Here is a 23061-nt window from a genome sequence, read left to right on the forward strand (position 1 = left end):
AATATTTCATATGGTGGCCCCGCCTGGGCCTCGTGGTGAAATGAGTGCAGAGGCTGTCACAACGTTAGCCACGGCAGAGCCCTTTTAAGTGTGTAGTTTTTTTCTCCACATGTGCGTGAAGCATGGTCAGGATTCATTGGCCGGTCACAGTTGTCTTGAGGTTGATTTTTGCTTTCTTATGACTGGTTTGTCTTGTGTGGTGGATGAAAAAGCAGAAACAGTTGAGGATAAGAAAAAAGCATACATGATCAGTGGCAGGTAGGTGTAGTACTTAAACTCTGAATTATAGTTGCTTTTTTATGTCGAAAGTTGAAATTATCTTTCACTGCCACGTGCTCGTAAAAGCAGTTTCTCATTTTGGATGAATTCCATAGCATTCGGCTAATTTTAAAAATCACAATTATGTTAGGTTTTGCTTTGTGATTTTTTTTTTATACAGAACTTTTGTGATGCTTGGAATGAAGAACCTATGTGGTGAATAAAACAATTCTTGTATTAAAATTACAGGTTGGGGTGAAGCACAATTTGCAGTGTTGGAAAGCATGTGTGTATGTCGATTAGACCAAGTATTTAATCATCTAAGTTTTAAAGCAACCTGTAGCACAATGGAATAATGATTTAATTTCTGTGTTAAGGAACACAGGCCTGCGTAGTTATTTTTGCTCAAGTTCATCCCCTTGATCACTAATCCAAAAAAAGTGTGTGAAAAAATTGAGTCTACTGTATAAAATCTAAAGTATATCAGGTAGATGTGTTCACCCATTTTGAATGTTCAAAGCATGAAGACTGGTTTAAACCACCTCAGTTATGATCATAAAGCCCATCTTTGAGGTAAGCTCTTTAGGTGGAACCTAGTATTTTAGATTACAAAGGTACGGAATTATTTCATTAATTTATAAATGAAATTTATAAATGAAATGAAATAAATTATTTCAAAATTTATATCCAGGACTGAGTTCACCATTCCATACTTTCTTTAGGAAAACTTAGCTATCAACGTTTTATTTCAGATCAGCAATACATTGCACTCATTAACCTTAAGTTGCAGAAAACATATGCTTATAAATAATAGGAAAAATGTTGAATGAAAAATACTTCAGATTCTGCTACCTGTCAGTTGATGTTCTGGGCATTGGAAAAGGACAGACCTGTAAACAGTCTCCCTACCTCTTGTAGTGGGAAGAATTGCTACCTGGTTATGTATGTGTTCCTTGCCTTTTGATAATAGGTCCTGGCAAATGCTAGAAGTATCTTAGATATGTATTTAGTACTTTATGAGTTTCATAGCTGGTCCATTTGAACAGTTTGAGAACTGACACAGAGCATCACTACGAGTGTAGACTAAGGATTTTTTTTTTTAGTTTAGTATTTTTTTATTATTGAAAGCCTGGAATCTACTGAAAAGCAAGTGAGTTTGCGAGTGCCGATAAGAGGTTAAGAGAAGCTTGAATTCTTAAATATCTGTCATTGGGTGAATTTATTTAGTAAGTTTTTTAGGTTCTGTAAGCATAGTGACTATTGGGTGGGGAAGGAAGCCATTGTTCATTTGGGTGTGTTTGGCTTGGATATCATTATTATATAAGGATTGGTTCCATAGCTCCACCCCAGTACACTATACCTGTGACAGCATTTGTTTAAAATGCCTTAAGATCTAACATTTGTGGTTTGCCCTGAGAGTTTATGTGGAATGGACCTTACATTTTAAGAGTTTGATATTTACCACTTGATTTTAGTTACAAGCAACTGAATGATTGAGTGCATTCTTGTGGTAGTCACTTTCTTAGAAAGAATCAGAGTGAATCAACTTAAGATCTTGTTACAAAACCAATTCCTCAGCTGTTTTTGACTCCTGACTCCGTCAGAAATTAATGGTTTAGGAGTTCAGGCATACCTGAAATTTTACAGTCCTGAATTTAATCTACTTAGGGCCACTGATAATGCATATTGGTTGCATTTGTGGGCCACTGACACAGGAAAAAACTAATAATGGGAAAATCAGTAAATGTTTAGCCATCACGTACTGATGATTTTTATTTCTTAAATACTGTTTTAAAGGGGTCGGGGTGTGTGTGTGTGTGTGTGTGTGGTTTTTAAAGATTCTTTGGAAACAAAGATACTTGTGAGGGCAAATGAAGAAAGCTCTCCATTTATTATAATAAAATGATGGGACTATTTCCTAGTGGTTGCATAGCAGTGGTTGTGTGTGTGTGTGTGTGTGTGTGTGTGTGTGTGTGTGTGTGTGTCCCTGTGAATGGATATGGGTGGGTACATACGTGAACACATATAAAAATTAATAGAGGAAAATAATACTTTTTTCTGGTTAATTAGCTGTTTGAAACAATGGAGATACCATACTCCATGCCATGTTTTCCTGTCCGTTTTGTAATATCATAGAAATTAGTTCTATTTTCTCCACATTATGTAAAATAAAGTAGGTGGCCTTCAGTGTTTTTTCTGAGGGTCTTTATCTGGTGAGTATGTTGATTTGCTTCAGTATTAACTAATGAATGGCTACTGGTGTTAGTCTTTGGTATCTTTAAAGCCAAAATGTATCATATGCCTAAAATTTCTTAAAAGTGGGAATTTAAATTAAGGGATTGTGGCATCTTGAAGAGTGAGGAATAATGGCTATCCAGATGACTTAAGTCAGTTACAGAGAATGGGGAGGGGAAAGGGCATGATTTGGCAAACTAAATAGAAGTTTGATATAAGTTTATTGTCTTTAAATAGAATTTCTCTGAAGTACTTTTATGCTTTGTCCATTTTTTGCCATTTTCAGCAATAAGTGCTAGTTAGTGGATTGAAAGTAGTCTGCCTAATTTTTTGTGTTGTAAAAATAATGTGCTTATGCAGGTTTTTTATCATTTTAGGAATAAGACGTGTTGGAAGAAGACCTGATCAACAGCTGCAGGGTGAAGGGAAAATAATTGATAGGAGACCAGAAAGGCGACCACCTCGTGAACGAAGATTTGAAAAGCCACTTGAAGAAAAGGGTGAAGGAGGAGAGTTTTCCGTTGATAGGCAAGATTTTTTAATTTCTTCATATTTTGTCAATTTATAGATTCATATCTTAACACGAAGCAATGAATTAGACATACTTTGTCAGGTAGCAGTGTGGCTGGTTACATTTATCAGTTTTTCAGAGAAATGTCTGAGTGTATGCATTGTTTTATCATGAGCATTTTGGTGAGTTTTTAAGTGTTCAGTCTTGGATTTCTTGTAATGAAATACTTCGATTGAATCAATGGATGATTTCTTTTCCTGAGTGTCCTCAGATGTTAGCAGAAAAGTCCTGTTGGGCATTTGTTTACAGCAAAATAGATTACTCGTGTACGTTCGATGTATTTAATTTTGAAGTGGACTGGTGAGGTGTAGTGGTTTTACTGGAGTATAATGTGAAATGAATAAACCATGAAAAAGTATAGGCACTGGCAGTAAAATTTTAGAGAAAGCAAAAATTTCTGGTTGCAGGGAGCTTCCTAGTTCTGATTTATGTGTTTAGAAGTAGACTATTTTGAATTTTCTGGAACGTGTTTAACCACTGGATTATTAGCCACTAAATATGTTTTTGCATTTGAGTCTTTGGATGAATTTTCCTTACTTTTTTTTCCTGGAAACCTTGGATATATATAATATTTTTTATTTGTTGTAGACCGATTATTGATCGGCCTATCCGAGGCCGTGGTGGTCTTGGAAGAGGTCGAGGAGGCCGTGGACGTGGAATGGGCCGAGGAGATGGATTTGATTCTCGTGGCAAACGTGAATTTGATAGGCATAGTGGAAGTGATAGATCGTAAGTCTTATATAGGTTTTTATTATATTTTTACATGTGAATTTGCTTCCTTAATTAGACAAAATTTGAATTTCTAGAATTAAAGAGTATTATGTTAACTCAGTTTTGTTAGTTCTTTTTCACATTACAGTGGCCTGAAGCACGAAGACAAACGTGGAGGTAGCGGCTCTCATAATTGGGGAACTGTCAAAGATGAATTAACGTTGGTATTCCAATTTTTTAAAATAATGTTTAAATAAGATTGATTCTATACTAGAGTTTTATCTATAACTTCATTAAGTTTTACTTGTCCCTAGGACAAGAACAAATGCTTTCATCCGAGAGCTACTTCCTTATAATGTCTTGTTGGATATGTTTGAGTACAGTATGTCAAATGACCAATCTTTGTATATTTCAATATATATGATGTTAATTTTCCTTTTCATATGGCCGTATAGCTTTTCCTGAAACCCTATGTTTCAGTTATTTGGGTATTCTGATTTTCTGTATGTCGTTTTAGTTCCTTTTCTAGCTCTTAACATGTGTGGTCATTAGAGAAGTATAATAGGCTGGTAAAACTCTTTTTTTGAGCAAGCTACTCTGTCCTACTTTTCAAACAAATTACTTGAACTATAACTTGGATCAGTATGCATTTTTAAGTTATGTTCTGTTAGAGATCTACCGGGAAGTTTGTTTAGTAAGAAAAGATTGTTAGGGAATGTGAAGACTTTAAGACATTTTTGTATACAGAGTTCTTCAGCTACATGTAAATGGACCTAGATGCTTTTCTTTTTCTTTTTTCCTTAGAGAGTCCCCAAAATACATTCAGAAACAAATATCTTATAATTGCAGTGACTTGGATCAATCAAATGTGACTGAGGAAACACCTGAAGGTGAAGAACATCCAGTTGCAGACACTGAAAATAAGTAAGTGGTTTTTATGTATAATGGTAATGCTCCAGCATTGCAGTCAGTTTGGGTTTTTACCAAGAAAATAGCCTGCAGGTTTAATGCTACTATTTGGTGGCTTTTAACAGGAGACTTTATTGTACCCCAATCCCTGAAATAGTATCTATTTAGAGGACTGCTTTACAATTTATATATTGAACTATAAATGGTTTGAAAAATAGAAATGGCTATTTCTATTTGAAGTTACCATTGTTGTCTTTTAAAAGGTAAGGAAAATGCATACTTTAATAATACCTGTTCACCTTAAGAACAAAAATTAACTGTTTAACCTGAGAATGGAGAATAGGAAAAAGGAATCTTGCATTTTATTTAATTATACTTTATTTGGTAGAGAAATTGTAATGAAAAATCCTACTGATGATAGCTGTCCAGAGACATTGAATAGTTGGGAACTGGAAGCTAAAATTGGGGGTTTCTAAAAATTAGACCGAATGGTTGATGTAAGACAATTGTAGTAATTAGAACACAATAGGTCATAGTACTTTGAAGTCTGTATAAATTTTATTCCAAAATAGCTTAAAACTAGAAAATATAACCATTTTAAAATAGTTTCTCCATCTCTGAAGTTTTGTTTTTTGTTTTTTTTCCATCAGAGAATTTGGAACATAGTGTTACTGTCTTGTTTTTAAACATGAGAGCAGGGACCAGAATGTATTATTAATTCACTGGCTTTCTTAATTCTTTTCATTTTCTTAGTTTTTTAGGTTATAAGACTTGGTTTTGAAGTTTTCATTGACGGGTGGAAGAATTGTAAAGGTTCAAGTTTTGCTGGTAGAAATAATTTACTGCCTTCCCCTAGTTTCCACCAACGCAAGCAGAAGTTATATGCCAGTCATTTATTATATGTAGTATTGTGGTTTAAAGTCTGGAATTCCCAATTATTTAGGATTTGTGTAATTCTTTCATAAATCTTTTATAAATTTTTTGTTACTGTTTATGTAGAATGTTAGCCACATGAGTGGGGTGAGGGAGAGCAAAAATCCCAAGCAGGCTCTTAGCAGAGCCTGACATGGGACCGTGAGATCATGACCTGAGCCAAAATCAGGGGTTAGATGCTTAACCAACTGAGCCACCCAAGCTCCCTGGGATTGTGTAATCTTAATCAGAGCATATTTAAATCAGTCACAGAGGAGATGCTTTCCTCCTTTTTCTCCAAAAGTTGCTCCTACAGTGAACCATTATTGATCATAGTATCATATTCCATGGGTTTGTTTGAAGAAGGAATAATAATTGATTCACTATTAGAGTAGATAAACATACTTGGTATTAAGTGACCTCTTGAACTTGGGGTAATAGAAGTTTCACTTATAGGAAACTATGAAATCATAATTTTGAGTGTCAAACAATAAAATTATGATGGGCCACTGAAATGAACCTTAATGTACCTTAAGTACTTCACAATGCCCAGCACAGGTGTTCCTTTAATAAAGAACCTATGTTTAAATCACCTAAGGAATGATTTGTAAAGATTATAACTGATTATCAGAAGAAATTGACATATTGATAGTGTATTACAAACAAATCTTTCACTCAGGATCCAAGAGTACAGTTGAGAGTATTTGAGCTAAAGATCAAGGTTATGACATTAGAGCAGGGGAGAATCTGAATATAGTATTCTATCTTATTTGTGGAAGTATAAATTTAGGAAGCACAGCTTTGATTAAGAGTCACAGGTTGACTTTGGTTAACTCCCTTACATTTAGTTCCCAGAGCTTCAGTTTTATTTCATTTGATCCTTAGAACAACCCTTGAATGTAGATGTCATGATCTCATGACGTGGTAAAGGTATGCTCAGTTCTATTCTTGGCTGTGTCATGAGTTGGGAATAACTAGGATCTTTTTTTTGATCTTCGTTTTCTCATTTGCAGAGTGACAGGGTTGAATTTGATATTGATAGCCAAGGTATCATTTATTAAATGTAAACTTGGTATAGGAAGCTTTAAGATAGGATATGTCAAACAGTGACGAGTAGCAAGGAACGGAGATAGATATTTGAGCTCTAAGGCCAACTGAATCACCTGCTATCTTTGGAAGGAAGCAAGGCTCCCAGAATAGCAAACAACTTGTTTGGTGACAATTGCAAGTTGAGATTACACTAAAATAATGGATTGCTAGGCCCATGCTTTGGCTTTTGTTTTTGAAAAAAGGGAAAAGGATAGTATATAATAGTTATATCCTGAGAATTTTATTTGCAAATAACTAATTTAATATTAAGTATTGAAATTGGTGTGTTTTGTGGAAGTTTCCAGTATTAGTAAAGCTGCAGTCTCCTGTCCATGTACAGGCTGATTTGAAAGTCGGGAGTATACAGTATTTTGGATTTATAGGTGCTTGGCTTTTAAAATTGTTTTGCTATAAGTGTTAGTTGATAAAAGGAAGGATAGAGGAGCAATTTTTTTATTTTCTAGAATGAGTCATGGGTTGTTCACCGTCATCCTAGATGATGGCCTCTATTTTTGTTAAAAGTTCTGTATTGTGGGAAATTAGGAAAATTAAAAATGTGTTTTAGGAGAAGCTAAGCCAAATGTTTTAATCACACATAAGGGTACAGTTTTAAAGAAGTATGTTTTTAAGAAATCTGTATTTTAGGTACAGACAATTCAAAATTGTAGATAGTTGATCATTTCATAGTTTATGAAGTAAGTGTATATTCGTCAGTTATCCATTCTTTCACTAATTCAACAAGCACTGAGTTCCTAGCATCCACCAGGTTACATGTTAACCATTGGGTTACAAAGGGTCTTCTTGTCTTTGAGTAATCTCTTAAAGATTACCAACTAGTCAAGATTAGTTTCTTCCTTATAATGATAAGTTAGGATTTTATCAGCTATAAAAGAATTACCAGCTATAAAACAAATATGTTTCCACAGGGAGAATGAAGTTGAAGAAGTAAAGGAAGAGGGTCCAAAAGAAATGACTTTGGATGAGTGGAAAGCTATTCAAAATAAGGACCGGGCAAAAGTAGAATTTAATATCCGAAAACCAAATGAAGGTGCTGATGGGCAGTGGAAGAAGGGATTTGTTCTTCATAAGTCAAAGAGTGAAGAGGTAAAATTAAGTTTTGTGGTGTTTGAAAATGTTCAGATGTGTATTGAATTTTATTTATACTTTTTAAAAATATGACCTGAGTAATCTGTTTATAAAACCTTTACCTAGGATCATTTGGGGTAGATAAACTTTCAAAAAGGAAAATAAACTTCATTACATACATTCATGAAAAGTAGTCCTTTAATCAATCCACAATGTATTTAATGAGGTGGTTTTGTTTTTCCTAAAAAGCAGTTAGTTGTGGATCATAAAATTAGTGTTTTAGAAATAAGGTAGGTCTTTTCAAAGTTGTGCTTCTATTTAAAAAGTCTTGCCTAACTGGGAATCATTTGAAAGATTTGCATTTTCATGTGGTTTAATCTAAAATAAGTCAGTGGCTTCATTATTATTCAGTTTTTCAAACTTTGCTTACGCCATGTGTAATGAACAAGACTTTTCAATAAATGATGTTATCCTTTACTGAGGATAGGAACCAGCAAATAAGTTCACTAACAAAAATATTTGAGAAAGACATGTTGGTGGTTTATAATTTGGTAACAATCATTGGGGCAGGTTTTTAGAGGAATGGCCCATGGCCACATTATTTAGGGCTTGTGCAAGTATGAGATTTTAATCATAAAGTTAAGTTGAAACGTTATTAAGACAACCTGCAATAAAAAGATTCAGTAAGATACTGCATCTTAATTTTCTAAACAAATAGCTGTGAAACAATTTGGAAACATTTTGAGATGTTTAGAGATGATATTTTAAACATTGGCTCCATAAAAATAAAAGGGGGACGTTGTCTTAAGTGCCAAGTCCTGTAGGACAAAAAAAGTTTTGCTTTATATTGAATGCCTTTGGTTATTTTTTTGTAGTTTTTGCAGATAAAGTTTTGTATTAGGGTCAAGCAACTAGGATTTCTGCTTAAAGAAACCATAAAAGTTCATCTTGGGGAGATTGTTAATTTGTACTAATTATTAAACTACTTAGGTTAAAATGGGAAAGATTTATTTAGGCAACTTGACAAAATGATTTGTAAATTTTTTGGGGTCCTGATAGAACTTGTCTCCAGAACAAGACACATACACAAAATACGGATATATTTTACATGGTTCGTTAGTTACCCTGAAGCCTCTTCACACATTTTATAAACCTTGGGTTAGGTATGGTAGGTTTTTTATTTGTTTTTTTATGTTTTTTATTTATTTCTGAGAGAGAGAGACAGCATGAACAGGGGAGGATCAGAGAGAGAGGGAGGGATATATAGAATCTGAAACCGGCTCCAGGCTCTGATCTAGCTGTTTGCGGGGCTTGAAAACCCGCAAACTGAGATCATGACCTGAGCCGAAGTCAGACGCTTAACTGACTGAGCCACTCAGGAGCCCCATTATGGTAGTTTTAAGTACTATTTTACATTGAGCTTTTCAGAAATGATTATACAAAGTGATGTAAATGATCAGAAATTTTTGAAAATTGTGAAATTTGTTATGAATAACTTTGAAACCAGGATATTTTTGTTATCAGACCCCCTTTTATGTGTTTGGATCCTTTTAGTTCATGTTGCTTTTGTGATGTGGTTATATGTGGATATATGGTACTGCAGTTTGAATATAGGTAGGTCTTCCAAGATTGTTGTAGTGCATTTTAATTGCTCTTTCTCTTTTACATATCCTAATCCTCAGGAATAAGTAGTAGTTAGGAAAAAGAAGAAACTTCAGAAATGGAAAACTGAATTAGGTTGTTAATTGACAGTGAAGTCAGAACTCTTATTTCTTGATTATCCTTCATTGTTCTAGGAAAAAACTGCAGATTTTTCCTACTAGCTGCTTTCAAGGGATATGCCCTGAACATCCAAATTTTTCTCTATTAACAAATGGATAATTGTTGTCTTTGCAATAGCGAACATTTAAAAACGAAACAATTAGTATAATAATTGACTTTAACTTTCCAGTTGTTTTGTGGATTTACATTTAAACATTAATTTAAAATTGATATTCTAAAAAAGAATCTTCTCACTTTAGGTTGGCCTAGCACTGAGGAATGACAGTTTGGATATTAGACCATTAAAGAGGTGAAAGCATGGATATAACTACAAAGTTTACTTGTACTGTAAAGAGTAGTTGTTAATAGTTGTAGTGTTAACAATGTTTAGAAAGAGCAAAATGTTCATTGTCCCTTCAGAAAAGGATTGTGTCTGTATTTAGAAATACTAAAACATACTTTAAAGTAGTGTAAGAAAAGTTTCCAACTAGAAGATAAAAACTCATTTCAGCATCCAACTTCGGCACAGGTCACGATCCCACTATCCCACGGCTTGTGAGTTGAAGCCCCACATCAGGCTATGTGTGGACAGCTCAGAGCCTGGAGCCTGCTTCAGATTCTGCGTCTCCCTCTCTGCCTCTCTCTGCCTCTCTCTCTCTCTCTCTCTCTCAAAAATAAATGTTAAAAAAAATTAAAACCCATTCATCCCAACATAGAAGAAGAAATTAAGAATTAAGCAGTGTAAAATTCTCTGGCGTTTCTTTTGTTTTGCAGAGTGAGTGGTATACCTTATACATAAATACAAAAGAGAATCTGGATTTCATAAACATGTTGACTTTAAGGTTACCTGTCTGTATTTAAAGCTTGGATTTAGTTGTGCTTAGCTTTCAAGTTTCCCTGATACAAAGTTGTGTTTCATTTGAATCTGTAGTCCAATTTATAGGGAAAAACATATAATAGTTGTACATGAACAGAAAAGCATTCTGAGAAGTTTATACATGATTTCTTTTCCCAGGTTATATTTGGATTAGTACAGAACCAGTTTTCTTTATAACTTAAAAAGGGAATCCGTATTAATCATCAGGAGAAACCTTACCTCTATCCAAAAATCTTCATCTGTAGGACATATATCATTTGTTGATATATTTGTTCGTATATTTGTTCACACAAATTGCAGATTGGATTTCTGGTCTTTAAGAGAAAGTTCATTATTTAGAAATTTGTGGTGCTCTTTCCTATTAATCACCCCATGGCTCACTCTTCAATTTTTAGGCTCATGCTGAAGATTCGGTTATGGACCATCATTTCCGGAAGCCAGCAAATGATATAACGTCTCAGCTGGAGATCAATTTTGGAGACCTTGGCCGCCCAGGACGTGGTGGCAGGGGAGGACGAGGTGGCCGTGGGCGTGGTGGACGTCCAAACCGTGGCAGCAGAACTGACAAGGTAATTTTTAAGGCTAAGTAATTTGAGGACCTCTTTGGTAAATCAGTGCTGTACATCCATTTTGGGGATATGAATAGAAAAAGAAAAAAGAAATAGACCTACCTTCAAGAAACTATATTTTAGGCTATATTTTTGTTTAAAGCACTTAAAAATGACTGAGTTCTGCTGCTAGTATAATTATCACTTTATTCAGTACTTACTAGGTGCAGGTCATGGTGATGTGCTAGGCGTTTTATGTACTATAACATTTAATTCTTATTACCACATGGACATTCCCATTTTACATACGAAGTTTAGATACAGGGAACCAAGTTAACTCTCGGCCTTTGCTATAAGTAAGGTCTACTTGAAATGCCAGCCTCTTCCTTTGCTTTGACTCTTTGCTGCTTTTTTTAGGTCTCAGTTAAATGTTATATTAATAACATTTGTGTCCATAATTGTGTGACACTAAGGTGATTATTGACACATTTTTTGTTCGGGCTCTTTTGACACATTTCTGTTGTTATCTGTACTTTGACTGTAAATAGCAGTTGGGTCCCTTTCCAACACTGATGAATGTGCTGCTTAAATCATTGTAATAGTTCTTAGCCTGGCTTTAAAATTGATGTCATTTGTATTGAGCGAGGGAGGAAAAAATTACTAAGCAAAGAATTCCACGTACATATCTCATGTAAATCTACTTGTGTGATTTATTAGAAAACTAAACCCATGATGTTATTAAGCAATTTTTGTAGGTCTTGATAAAAACTGAGGACAAGGCTCATTGCAAATATTTATAGTTTTATTTTGTTTCATAACTGACTTTTAAGTAAAGCTTTGACACATTTTATTTAGCATTTCATTTAACTTCATGAGGTTTTAGAGTGATGTGTTTGAATATAGACACTGGCAGTCCCAAGATTTGAGAATTGTTAATTTTGGTTTCTTTCTTTTTCAGTCAAGTGCTTCTGCTCCTGATGTAGATGACCCTGAGGCATTCCCAGCTCTGGCTTAACTGGATGCCATAAGACAACCCTGGTTCCTTTGTGGACCCTCCCATCTGAGGTTTTGCATGCTTAAGGATCCCAAACGACTTAAGAATTTNAAAAAAGACTGTCATTCATACCATTCACACCTAAAGACTGAATTTTATCTGTTTTGAAAATGAACTTCTCTCGCTACACAGAAGTAACAATATGGTAGTCAGTTTTGTATTTAGAAATGTATTGGTAGCAGGGATGTTTTCATAATTTTCAGAGATTATGCATTCTTCATGAATACTTTTGTATTGCTGCTTGCAAATATGCATTTCCAAACTTGAAATATAGGTGTGAACAGTGTGTACCAGTTTAAAGCTTTCACTTCATTTGTGTTTTTTAATTAAGGATTTAGATGTTCTCCCAATTACAAACTGGTTTTAAATATTGGACATAATATCAGTTTTAATACCTGCTTTGCATTTTCACACATGGTCAGCTGGGTCATGTAAACTTTGATTTGTCAGATTTTATGCTGTGTGGAATACTAATACTACTTTATGTATTTTAACTTAGTTTTAATATTTTCATTTCTGGGGAAAATCTTTTTTCACTCATGATAGTTGTTATATATGCTAAATCTTTATATACAGAAATATCAGTACTTGAACAAATTCAAAGCACATTGGTTTATTAACCCTTGCTCCTGCATGGTTCATTAGGTTCAAATTTATAATTGATTCACAATTCCAACTATATTTACTTTTAAAATGTGTGACTTTCCCATTTTAAAAACCAAACTAGACTCCTTGGTGAAAGTTTAAGCTACTTGTTGATACACATCCTATCAAGTGAAGTAGTTTTATGGGTGTTGGGTTTTTTCCCTCTCCAAAGGGTGGGTGGGACAAGTTGATTTGGCTACTGCATAATATTTAAACTGTTCTGTAAAATAGTTGTCTGGCCATTCAGTATGATTTGTGTGTGTGGAAGGTCCCAAATCAAAATTGTTCTTCCATAATCAACAACCCTTTAACCCTTCCTTTTTTCTTAAGAAACCAAAGGGCACTGGTTTGTATGGTAAGATGGGGGGGTATGTTAATTTTTGGAATTTGGAGAGCAGACAGCTTTACTTTATAAGGTTGGAACAGCAGCACCGTCCATGAAATATAAACCAAAAATCTACTGTTTCTGAATTTCCTATATTGCTATTAATTTTGGTCTTAAGTTGATAGATGACCGTTCCACAGAAAATGACAAGTAAGTATCTTTTACCTCTTCCTCAGAAAATTAGGTTAATGGGTTCCTTGAATGGGAGCATCACCACCTAACTAAAACATACAAGGAGAGAATTCTCAAACAGATCAGAATATTCTAGGATTTTTTTTTGTCTTATGTTACATTTATTGGTAAATATGAAAGGAACTTAATGTACAGTTTTAAAGATCTTTTGTCACTCAGTATTTTCTACCTGTGTATGGTAATGTCCAATTTTAATACTGAAGATCTTAAATCCTAAGATGTCTGCTATTTAGCTGATTAATTCTCCCATATACTTCTAAAAGAGAAATTGTACAGTACAAGAGTTATTCATTTGGATTAGATTTATAATCTAGTTACCTGCTAGTTTGACATTTTAGGAAGGAGGTAATTGGTTTTTAATGATGGATAAACTTTTGTGCTGGTGTTTTAGATCTTATGATGCTGAGCATGTTCTGCACTGGTGCTAATGTCAAATATAATTTTATATTTACAAACATACCTGCTACCCAGAGGCAAGTATTAATTTAGTCCATATGGACTATTGACCCCTCTTGAGATTGCAACATACACCCTCCTAAATCATTGTGGCTAGACTTTCAAGTTTCTTGTTTCTGGACGTGTAATGTTTAGAAACTTTTTAATTTTTAGCAACATATAGAAAACACCTCCTATTAAAAACACTTCACAAGTTCTGCTTAGTGTCAGCCATTGCTGGCAGTCTGTCACTATAGAATACAGCAATATCTGGTATGTTGCAAACTTTCAAGATAGCCTGAACTTCAAAAAGTTGGTCCATTAGTTGTATCTGATGGATGTAAATTTGCCTCCTAGTTCACTTTGTGTCAAGAGCTAAAACTGTGAACCTAACTTTCTCTTTCTGGTGGGTAATAACTGAAAATAAAGATTTTATTTTCATGCTCACTTCTTAAAAGTCATGAAAACAATCAAATAGGAGCCCATTTATCGTTACGTGTTTTCTGACCTGTGTGTGCATCCCCAAGATAATCATACTTTATTTTTCCCCCTTAGATTCAGATTTTGTTTTGTGGGGTTTTTGTTAAACCAGGCTGTTGGATCACATTTAGAAGGGGTACCTATTTCAATTAGAAAGTTGAATTCTTAACTTGTATAATGAATTTCAAGGACTGACAGGACAATTGGCATTTCTTTTAGCAAATCACATTTTGAGTGTGAAAGTTAATCATACTGAATACCACTTTTTTTTTAAACAAATGATACAATACTAAAGAAAATCCTGTAATCAATACAAATCTTTAAATAATAATATGCCTGGTTGAATGTTGTAGTGAACTTTTATTTTGGTACTTCTACATGGGAATAATGCCAGAGTTGACACTTATTATTAAGACATTTTCAACTTGCATTCACATAATTCAGATATAGTTTCTTTCTTAGTTTGTTAGTCTTTTGAGACCTGTGCAGAATAAGAAAAGATTTAAAATGTGCAGTAGGTACTACACGTCTGCTTTACTGTTTTATTTTAAATGTGGAAGCAGGACACATCTCTAGGGTTGTAAATATATTTGAGGCTTATTTCTTGGTATAAGTTTGAAGGGAGAATATTAAGTACTCAATCTAATTTTTTTTTTTTAATTGCTAGAGATCATTGTACTGAAATAGGAAAACTGTATTGTGCCATTAGGGAGGTGTATACAAATCTAAATATTGTGTATTGGATGTTTAAAACACATCTTTAAGAGCACTAGCATTATGTGGAAGGAACCAAAAATACTAAAAGGTTTAAAAAAACCACTGAAGGGTGAAGCTGCTGGAACCTGAATGATTTTGACTTTAAGGTAAGATTATATCAGGTATATTAATGGATAGCTGTTCCAACTTTGAAGGAACTAGTACAGCAAATTCTAGGGCTTTCAGGTACATGTCAATTCTTTCTAAGGAAAGTAATGCTTAAAAGATTATAATCCATACTTTTGTAATTCTGAAATTAACCTGTGTTTAACAAGTCTAAACATCAATCACATCTCCACATTAGCTGGAGAATGCCTAAAATGTGATTACTAGTATGCTTTACAGAGTAATAACAACTTGTAAAATGAGCTCTTAACAAAGTTTCAGACCTAGAAATTAGTGAAATAATTCATTAACATGATTTACAAAATTGTCAAAGTTTATCATTAAGATGATGTTTATTAAGTGTCAGCTTTTAGAAATTTGGGTCCAGTTTCTTTTTGCTCAGCCTAGGTTTACCTTGGATGTGTCCTCAACTTAAATCCAACATGATTTTTAAGTTAGGTAAATAGGGAGGTCGTAGGAGGAGTGACTGAAGTGAGCCATTTTCAGGTTAAGAGGAATTCACTAAACCAAAGAATATAGAGCAAGAAAAATTGTAACTAAAGGATGAGAAGTTTAATTTCATAAAATGATTAGGATATAAAGATACATTATTAAGGCTATCAAGATCGTGGCTTCGGGGAGATAACTAACACTGGGAATGACTGTTTAAATAAGTGCTAGATCTAAGATAGGAGTCCACAGACTTCGCCCCGTGGCCTGCTTTTGTATAGTTGATGAGCAAAGAATGACTTCTACATTTCTAAAGGGTTAAAAACTAATCGGATACAAAGATGTAGCTCACAAAGCTTAAAATATCTGTCCCTTCCTGGAAAAATCTTTGCTGACTTATGATCTAAGCTATGACTCCCAGTCTAAGAGTTAGTTCTAGGTACAAATTAAATCCTCCTACCCCATGGGAAGTTGTGAAGTTAGAAGTATTTTAAAGCAAGTTACCTCTTCTTCAGTCAGAATAAGGGCAAGATGCCTGTTAGCCTGTTTAAGTAAAGATGGTCTTGTTTTGTTTTGTTTATAAAAAAGAAAGATTATATAGCTTGTAACTTAAATATATTCTCCTGAAAGTTTAGGAAAGTATAAATTTGCTATAAGATTATGCTTAATGCCATGATTATAGTTTAATGTTTCATGTTTTGGCAGTTTTTGTCAATTCTAAGCTCTTTCTGATTTGTTTTTCAATGAGGTGAGAGTTGTGAACATTTTGTATAGGTGAGAGAAAACAAGTCTTTTCATTAACTTCATAGGTTGAGCTGGGGCATCAATTACTGGATTCTTGAGGACAGCATTTCTCAGCTTACTCAGGAAAATATTCATTTGGGCAGAATTTAGATTTTTTTGCCATTGATTACCTTATAAATAACTAGCAGTCCATCCTTCACTCCTAAATGGAAGGAGAGAAAAGATGAAAAATGACCCATACAAGTTAGAAAATAATTAGTTATGTAACCTAGCTACGTTTTTGTTTGAGATGTTAGGTAATTAAAGTTTTTATTTTTTTTTAAATGTTTTTTATTTATTTTTGAGAGAGAGAGTGAGCAGGAGAGGGACAAAGAGGGAGACACAACCCAAGACCGGCTCCGGGCTCTGAGCTATCAGTACAGAGCCCGATGCGGTGCTCGAACCCAAAAACTGCGAGATCATGATCTGAGCTGAAGCCGGATGCTTAATCGACTAAGCCATCCAGGCGCCCCATTAAAGTGTTTTTAAAATCAGTAACTTTGTCCCTTTTGCCACCTGTTTGGCAGGGTTTGGCAGTTTCTAGTGTGCTTATACAAGCTAAGCTTTGTGCTAGGAAGACCTGTAAAAGATAACTGGTTATACCTGATAATTCTAACTAATAACAGCTTTTTAAAAACCTATTTGGTGAACATACCAGGTGTTGAGAGAGAAGCTCTGAACTGATCTCTGGTTTTATTAAACAGCTGTATTAAGTGTTACTGGTATGGAAATGTGAAAAGGGCTGGTTAATATTCAGGATTTTGATACTTGGTGAGCTGAGTAAGGAAAATGGACAGTATTGATTACACTCTTACCCTCAGTTACAGTTGTAGCTGATCATTAAAGATTTCAGGACTTAAATTAGTTTGAAGAAAGAGCACTGGTTCCCATCTGCCTAGCGTGAAGAGTTGTATGAAGTGGTCCAGCTGAATGTGGTACTTGTTTGCCTGGTTTTGTTACATTGGACTAAATTTTTTTTATTAGCTGATGAATAATGTCAGAAACTTTGTTTTGGGAACTTGTTGAATTCCTTGTCTCACAACTTGGATGTAATCCATTGCAAAATGTTGCTTTGTTTGGCAGCCACACTCAAAGTGCTCAGACTGCCAGAGGTGGTTGTGGAAATTGATGACTAAACACAGTAAAGAAGATGCTGGTTGTCACTACCACCCCCTCCAACCCCCAGTTTCATGGTTGAAAATGTAGGCTTTCATGATTGGTGAATTGAGCTAAACACAGTTACCTTTCTGTTTAGAGATAGATAGTTGGTCTCTTTCCCTGGAAATTCTGATTTTCCAGTGAAGTTTCCACACTTTTTCCCCCCCAGTAAAGGAAGAACTTTTCCAAAAACTACAGATAATTTTGTTTCAACTTGATTCATGCACATGGTTACCAAGGTTTCATTTAACTGTTAAAGTCTAAAAGCTTCTGAGGGATGCATGAGAAGAGTGGAAAAAGCTACTTTTAAGATGTAAGTTTTACTGGTCACTGGGAAGGAAGTCAGCATCCCTCGCAGGCATATTTTGTTAATAATGGTATCCCTGGGGGGCACCTGGGTGGCTGAGTCAGTTGAGCGTCCCAACTTCGGCTCAGGTCATGATCTCACGGTTCGTGGGTTCAAGCCTGGCATTGGGCTCTGTGCTGACAGCTGGCTCAGAGCCTGGAGCCTGTTTCAGATTCTGTGTCTCCCTCTCTCTCTGACCCTCCCTTGCTCTCACTGTCTCTCTCTCTCTCAAATACATTTAAAAAAAAAAAAAAAAAAATGGCATCCCTGGAAGATTGAATGGCATTTAGTCACTGTATTAACAAAATTAAGTAAACTAACGTTTTTAATAAAAGAGTGATGTCCCCAACCCCCAACACATACACTTCTTGAGTCTTGGTAGAAGCTCTGGAAGTCCCGTTGCTTGAAGAAGAGAAGAGCTTTAGATGCTGCATAATGCTAAGTGCACTAGTCCGAGAAGAAATTCTCTTCAAGAGAAAATGAGCAAAATTTATTAAGAGAAAATTGCCAGTACAAATTGTTGATTAAATAATTGCAATGTAACAAGCATCACCCTGTTATAGGAGAGCATAGATGATCATCAGTCTTGCTCCTTAGACTTATTAGACTTTAAAAATAACTACAGATTTTTTTGAGGAAAGAAATCTGAATTGATTTGAAGATTGCATCTATAGCTGGAGAAATGGCTTACTGACTTAATTATCCTTGCAAGTTATTTTAGTGTATTGCAAGCAGGTCAAAGTGGGTGTTTTCTAAAAACTGTCTTTGCAGCTGCTCTCAATCTACCCTGCCATAGACCAGGAGGGATAAACTAACAGGGATGTATAGGAATGCAAAGGGATCTAGTCAAAGTTGTAATACAAGTATGAGAAGAAGAAAGTTAGGAAAAGTATTTTTCTATAATGTGGAAAGAGGGACAAATGATCTTTTGCTCTCTATGTGATGGAATAAAGTAAGATTTCTGTTCTAAATGAAATCTTACCCCTTATTTTCACCTTGAGAGGTTTTTTGGTTGAGGATTGGGGATGGGGGTCTCCAGGCTCCTTGGTTTAGATGGCACAAGAAATGTCCCCACAGTTTAACATAGGCATATTGTCCACTAATGTGTTAGAAGATGTATCCTACTATGGGGTATTCAGGCCTTTTCAATGACAATTCAGGGCTTGAAGAACAGTTCATTCTCTGAGAAACTACCTAATAGTTACTGTAGTATATCCTTGGGATCCTAGTAACTTTTAGTAGTAAGATATCTAAAATTGACAAGATAATCTAACATTCTTTTACCTAGGTAAGGTCAGGGTTTCTTACGGAAGAATTTGAACTTGTGGAAATTAAAAAGAGGCATGAATTAACTTAAAGACATCCTATGACAGCACATAAATAGGTTTGTGTGTCTCATAGAGATGTGACTGAAATCTCAGCAAAATCAACTTAAGAGTGGTTTTGCTACTGTAAATAAATGACCACTAGCAAAATGTGGAGTCAGTTACTACAGAACGGAAAGAAGGACATTAATGTCTCAAAAATTCACATAAGAAAAAAAATGCAGTCAAATTCAGCTCTAAGAGCCTTTTACTTGGGAAAAATCAATAGGTAAGTTAGATGCAGTAATTGCTATTTTAATTAAAGACAAAACAACATTGCTCTGGTTATTTTTCTATTGAAAAGGCACAATGTTTTTATTTATAGCTTTAAATGCTCCATTTATCAATTTTCCTAAAATAATAGACTGGGAGTGCTATTTCCTTTCTGTTTCCTACCTGTGTCTTCTATTATAGGACTTAGATTAGCTGGATAGATAACTTAGCAAGTTCAGGAGTGCAGATTTTTTCTAGTCATTTAAGATTTATCAAGGTTTTATGTACATTTCTCAAGAACAATAATCTAGAACTTTAGTAGAAGTATGCAAATAACCAGTTTTTGTTACCTAGTAAAAATAGCACCAAAGATTTGTATAGTTAACTATAGTCAACCCTAGTTGACATCAATTTGTAGAGCAGACTTTTGCATAGGAAAGAATGATAAGGTATTCTCTGAAACAAGACTCCAGTATCAGATACTAGTTATATGACTTAGAAGTCATAATTTGTTTCTCCCCCTCTATAGTTGGTGTAATGCCTTAACCGGTCAGGGTGAGCACTGCATTAACTACACCCTTCACAACTGCATGTACTAAGGACTATGATGTAATTGGTCATTATTCCTGTTAGAATCGGGGAAGTGGGAAAAATTGGTTTATGATATAAACTTTGTATTTCCAAGATCCACTGCTTTTTAAGTTATTACCTTAAAGTTTCCAACCCCCACCCTCACCAAGTATGTCATCTACTTTGCCTTTTTTACTTTTCTGCTGTGCCCTCTGACAGGAGTACTAATGGTCAGTGAAAGTGCCAAACACTGGAGGATGAAAGCGGCATGGGCTTAAAGTGCTCAGTAGGGTCTGTCTCTAGATCCACTGTTTCAAGTCTTCAGGAAGGAATGGGTAATAACTTAATATTTTATTGACTTAATCCAATCACAAGAGTAATGAGTATTTGGTGAGAATGCAAAAATGTAATTTAAAAAACTATGGCTAGAGATAGTCACTAGAGTATTTTGGTGTATATTCTAGGGTTTTTTGTTTTGCATTGATTTACAAAAGTGAGATGATTTTATTCAGCCTTTTGTAATTGACCATTTCCATGTCAAATATTGTTACACTTGGAAAAAGCCTGTATAATATGCCATTCATGAGTTCTAAGATCCATTCCAATTTGTGTGTACAGGGGGGACATCCATCATAGAAACTGATGGCATATTACAGTTTAGCACTTTTTCCTACTCAGAGCATAAAGTAATGATTTGTTCTAAAACTAGTGGAATCTTAAGATTCCATGAAATTGAGTTTTATTGTATAGTTTGATTTAACCAGGTACCTACTGAAGGGCATTTAGGCCCCCTCTCCATTTTAATCTATGGTGTGATCAATCCTTTATCCAATTTGGTATTTATACTGTTTCTTTAGTCTACATTGCTAGATGCTGAGTTAGCTTATTCAAATTTTATTGGATATTGTCAAACTGCCTCCAGAAAGCCAACTAAACATTGCTGGTTGTGTGCACCAGTTTCTCTGATTATACTGGTTAATTATTCCTTTAATTTTGCTAATTTGGTAAGTGAAAAATGGTATTCTCTTTCATTCCTTTGACTATAGGTGATTGTTTCATGCTTACTGGGCAGTTACATGTATTGTGAGTTGGCTCTACTGTGTCCATTGTTTTTTTTAAGTGTTGGCTTTTTCATATTGATCTGTAAGAGCACCTAATTAAGTTAGTTCTCTTGGGCATATATTGCAAATATTTTTATCTAAATTGGTATGTGTGTTTTGTAAAGTTTTAATTTGTTGGAGATTTATTCTAGTATAGGCTGTGATGTAAAGATCTGACTTCTTTCCATTGACAGGCAATTGATTGAATTGCTTTATCTTTTATTAGTGGAAGGAAGAGACCTTTCTGATCTCTTACTCTAGAGAAATTACTTGAGAGTTCACCTATCAGCCTTTCATAGGGTGGATAATATGAATGTCCAGGAGTCTTGCAGGTTAGGAAGAGAAAAACGGGGCTCCTTTGGGGGGCTTGAGCTGAGATACTGGAACTGATCACAACTGTATCAGATGAAAGAAAAAGACAGCCTAATGGAGAAAAACCAAGAATTGAACATAGGGGATTGACAAGAATAGAATGTGCCTAGCCGGCATGTTTTTCACTGGCCTCAGGGCATTGGTGAGTTGCAGCTGTGGGCTATTAATGGAAGCTAAGAAATCAGGACAGAATGGAAAGGGAAAGTCAGTAAAGGGAAAGAACTAGATAACACTAATTTGACTTTCTTATTGCCTAAAAAGAAGACAGAGACCCAAAGAAATAGAATCTCTAGCTTCTGGGAAAGAAGGTCCTTTCAAGGGACAATTTAAGATAAGAATCTACACAAGAATTAGTGGTGGAGATTCCCATGAATCCATTGAGTGAACTTGGACTTTATAGATTTAGGTCTCAGAGAATTAAGGAATTTGATGTGTTTCCATAGAGCGGATATTTCTGTGTTGCCTTTGGGATGTATGGAAGGAGTAAGGCTTAATATCATAGCTAATTTTCCTGTGTAATGATAGCTGGGTGTGCATGAATATTCATGAGTTTGACCTAGTCCTGGTTAAATTTAGGAGGCAGCCCAATTTGGTATTTTGACTGCATCTGTAGGATGAGGGGATTGTAACCAAAAACTACTTGACAAGGGCAGAACAGGGGTACCCATCCTCTCATTTGTGGAAAGAGGATATTTTATCTGGCAGAGTGAGCAGCCAAAGGCATGCTCAAATAGGTCTTTAAGAACCACTGCTACATGTATTACAGCAATGTTGTCAGTGAACAGTAGGGTAGAATGTTGGGAATGAAGAACAAATACAAACTCAGGTGTCCCAATAAAAGGAAGCAGGCACAGCTAGATTAGCTTCTGGAACAGAAAGAACAAGGTGAAAACAGTGTCAGGTGATGGCTCTTAATTTTTATTGATAGTCTACTATGAACCATGTATGGTGTGAGGGAAGCATATCATTCCTGTCTTAACGTTATTTATAGTCCAGTAAATTATTTTCTTTTTAGGCAAATAGATGACCACAGTATCACTCGGGGAATGGAAAGGGTCTAGTTGGGTAATAGGGAGATTGGGTGTTGGGTCCAAGTGAGGAGGGGAAGAATGACTAAGATGTATATCAGGCCAGCAACAGAAAATCAGAGCTAGGTAGAGCAGGTATTTCAAGAGAATTTGGCTCCCATTGCCAAGAGGTGACCAGTTAGTTTGCTTCTGAGGAGGTGGCCTTGTCTGTTATGACCTGTTAATAAACATTCAAACAAGGGGCACCACCTCCTGGGTATAGAGAAATGCTCAAGCTGTTGAGATTCAGGAAACCATGTGTGGGGGTGCTGCTCAGCCCCTAAATAGAGTAGAATAGGGGTGTAAGGAAGGAACTTAGCTTTTCAAAGGAAGCCTGAGAGAACTATATTAAATCTGGAATGGCAGTTAGCATAAAGAAAAACATGAACAAGCAGAGCAAATGTTCATCACTTCAGTTCCTAGAGCTCTGAGGGACATCTGGTAAACCAGAGCTGTCTCAGTGCCAGTGGTTGGGTTGGGATCAGGCTAGGGTGTAGGCCCTGGGCTTGACAGGAATTTACGAAGGTTCTTGGACTTTTCATCCTGTTAACTTTGGAAAGGGTGATTAGCATTTTGAGAAGACTTCCCTTACCAGCTTAGCAGAAGGGCTTACAGTGAAGGGATAGAAG

At 35.3% G+C, this 23061-nt stretch overlaps 1 protein-coding gene across 4 annotated transcripts in view; it reads left to right on the forward strand.

The window, feature by feature from the left end:
* SERBP1 (SERPINE1 mRNA binding protein 1) overlaps positions 1–12068 on the forward strand; it is a 13348-nt gene extending 1280 nt beyond the window's left edge. The window contains exons 2-8 of one of the 4 annotated variants that reach the window (XM_077776383.1): positions 2871–3021; positions 3653–3793; positions 3906–3995; positions 4580–4699; positions 7612–7789; positions 10805–10978; positions 11916–12068. In XM_077776383.1, coding sequence (XP_077632509.1) covers positions 2871–3021; positions 3653–3793; positions 3906–3995; positions 4580–4699; positions 7612–7789; positions 10805–10978; positions 11916–11972 — 911 coding nt within the window. In that variant the 3' untranslated portion in view covers positions 11973–12068. The remainder of the gene's footprint in view (positions 1–2870; positions 3022–3652; positions 3794–3905; positions 3996–4579; positions 4700–7611; positions 7790–10804; positions 10979–11915) is intronic. The other 3 variants (XM_077776385.1, XM_077776384.1, XM_077776386.1) reach the window with 3 other exon arrangements.
* The last annotated feature ends 10993 nt before the right edge of the window (positions 12069–23061 follow it).

This window comes from Crocuta crocuta, unplaced genomic scaffold (assembly GCF_008692635.1).
Source record: "Crocuta crocuta isolate KB4526 unplaced genomic scaffold, BGI_CrCroc_1.0 scaffold17, whole genome shotgun sequence".
Taxonomy (NCBI): domain Eukaryota; kingdom Metazoa; phylum Chordata; class Mammalia; order Carnivora; family Hyaenidae; genus Crocuta; species Crocuta crocuta.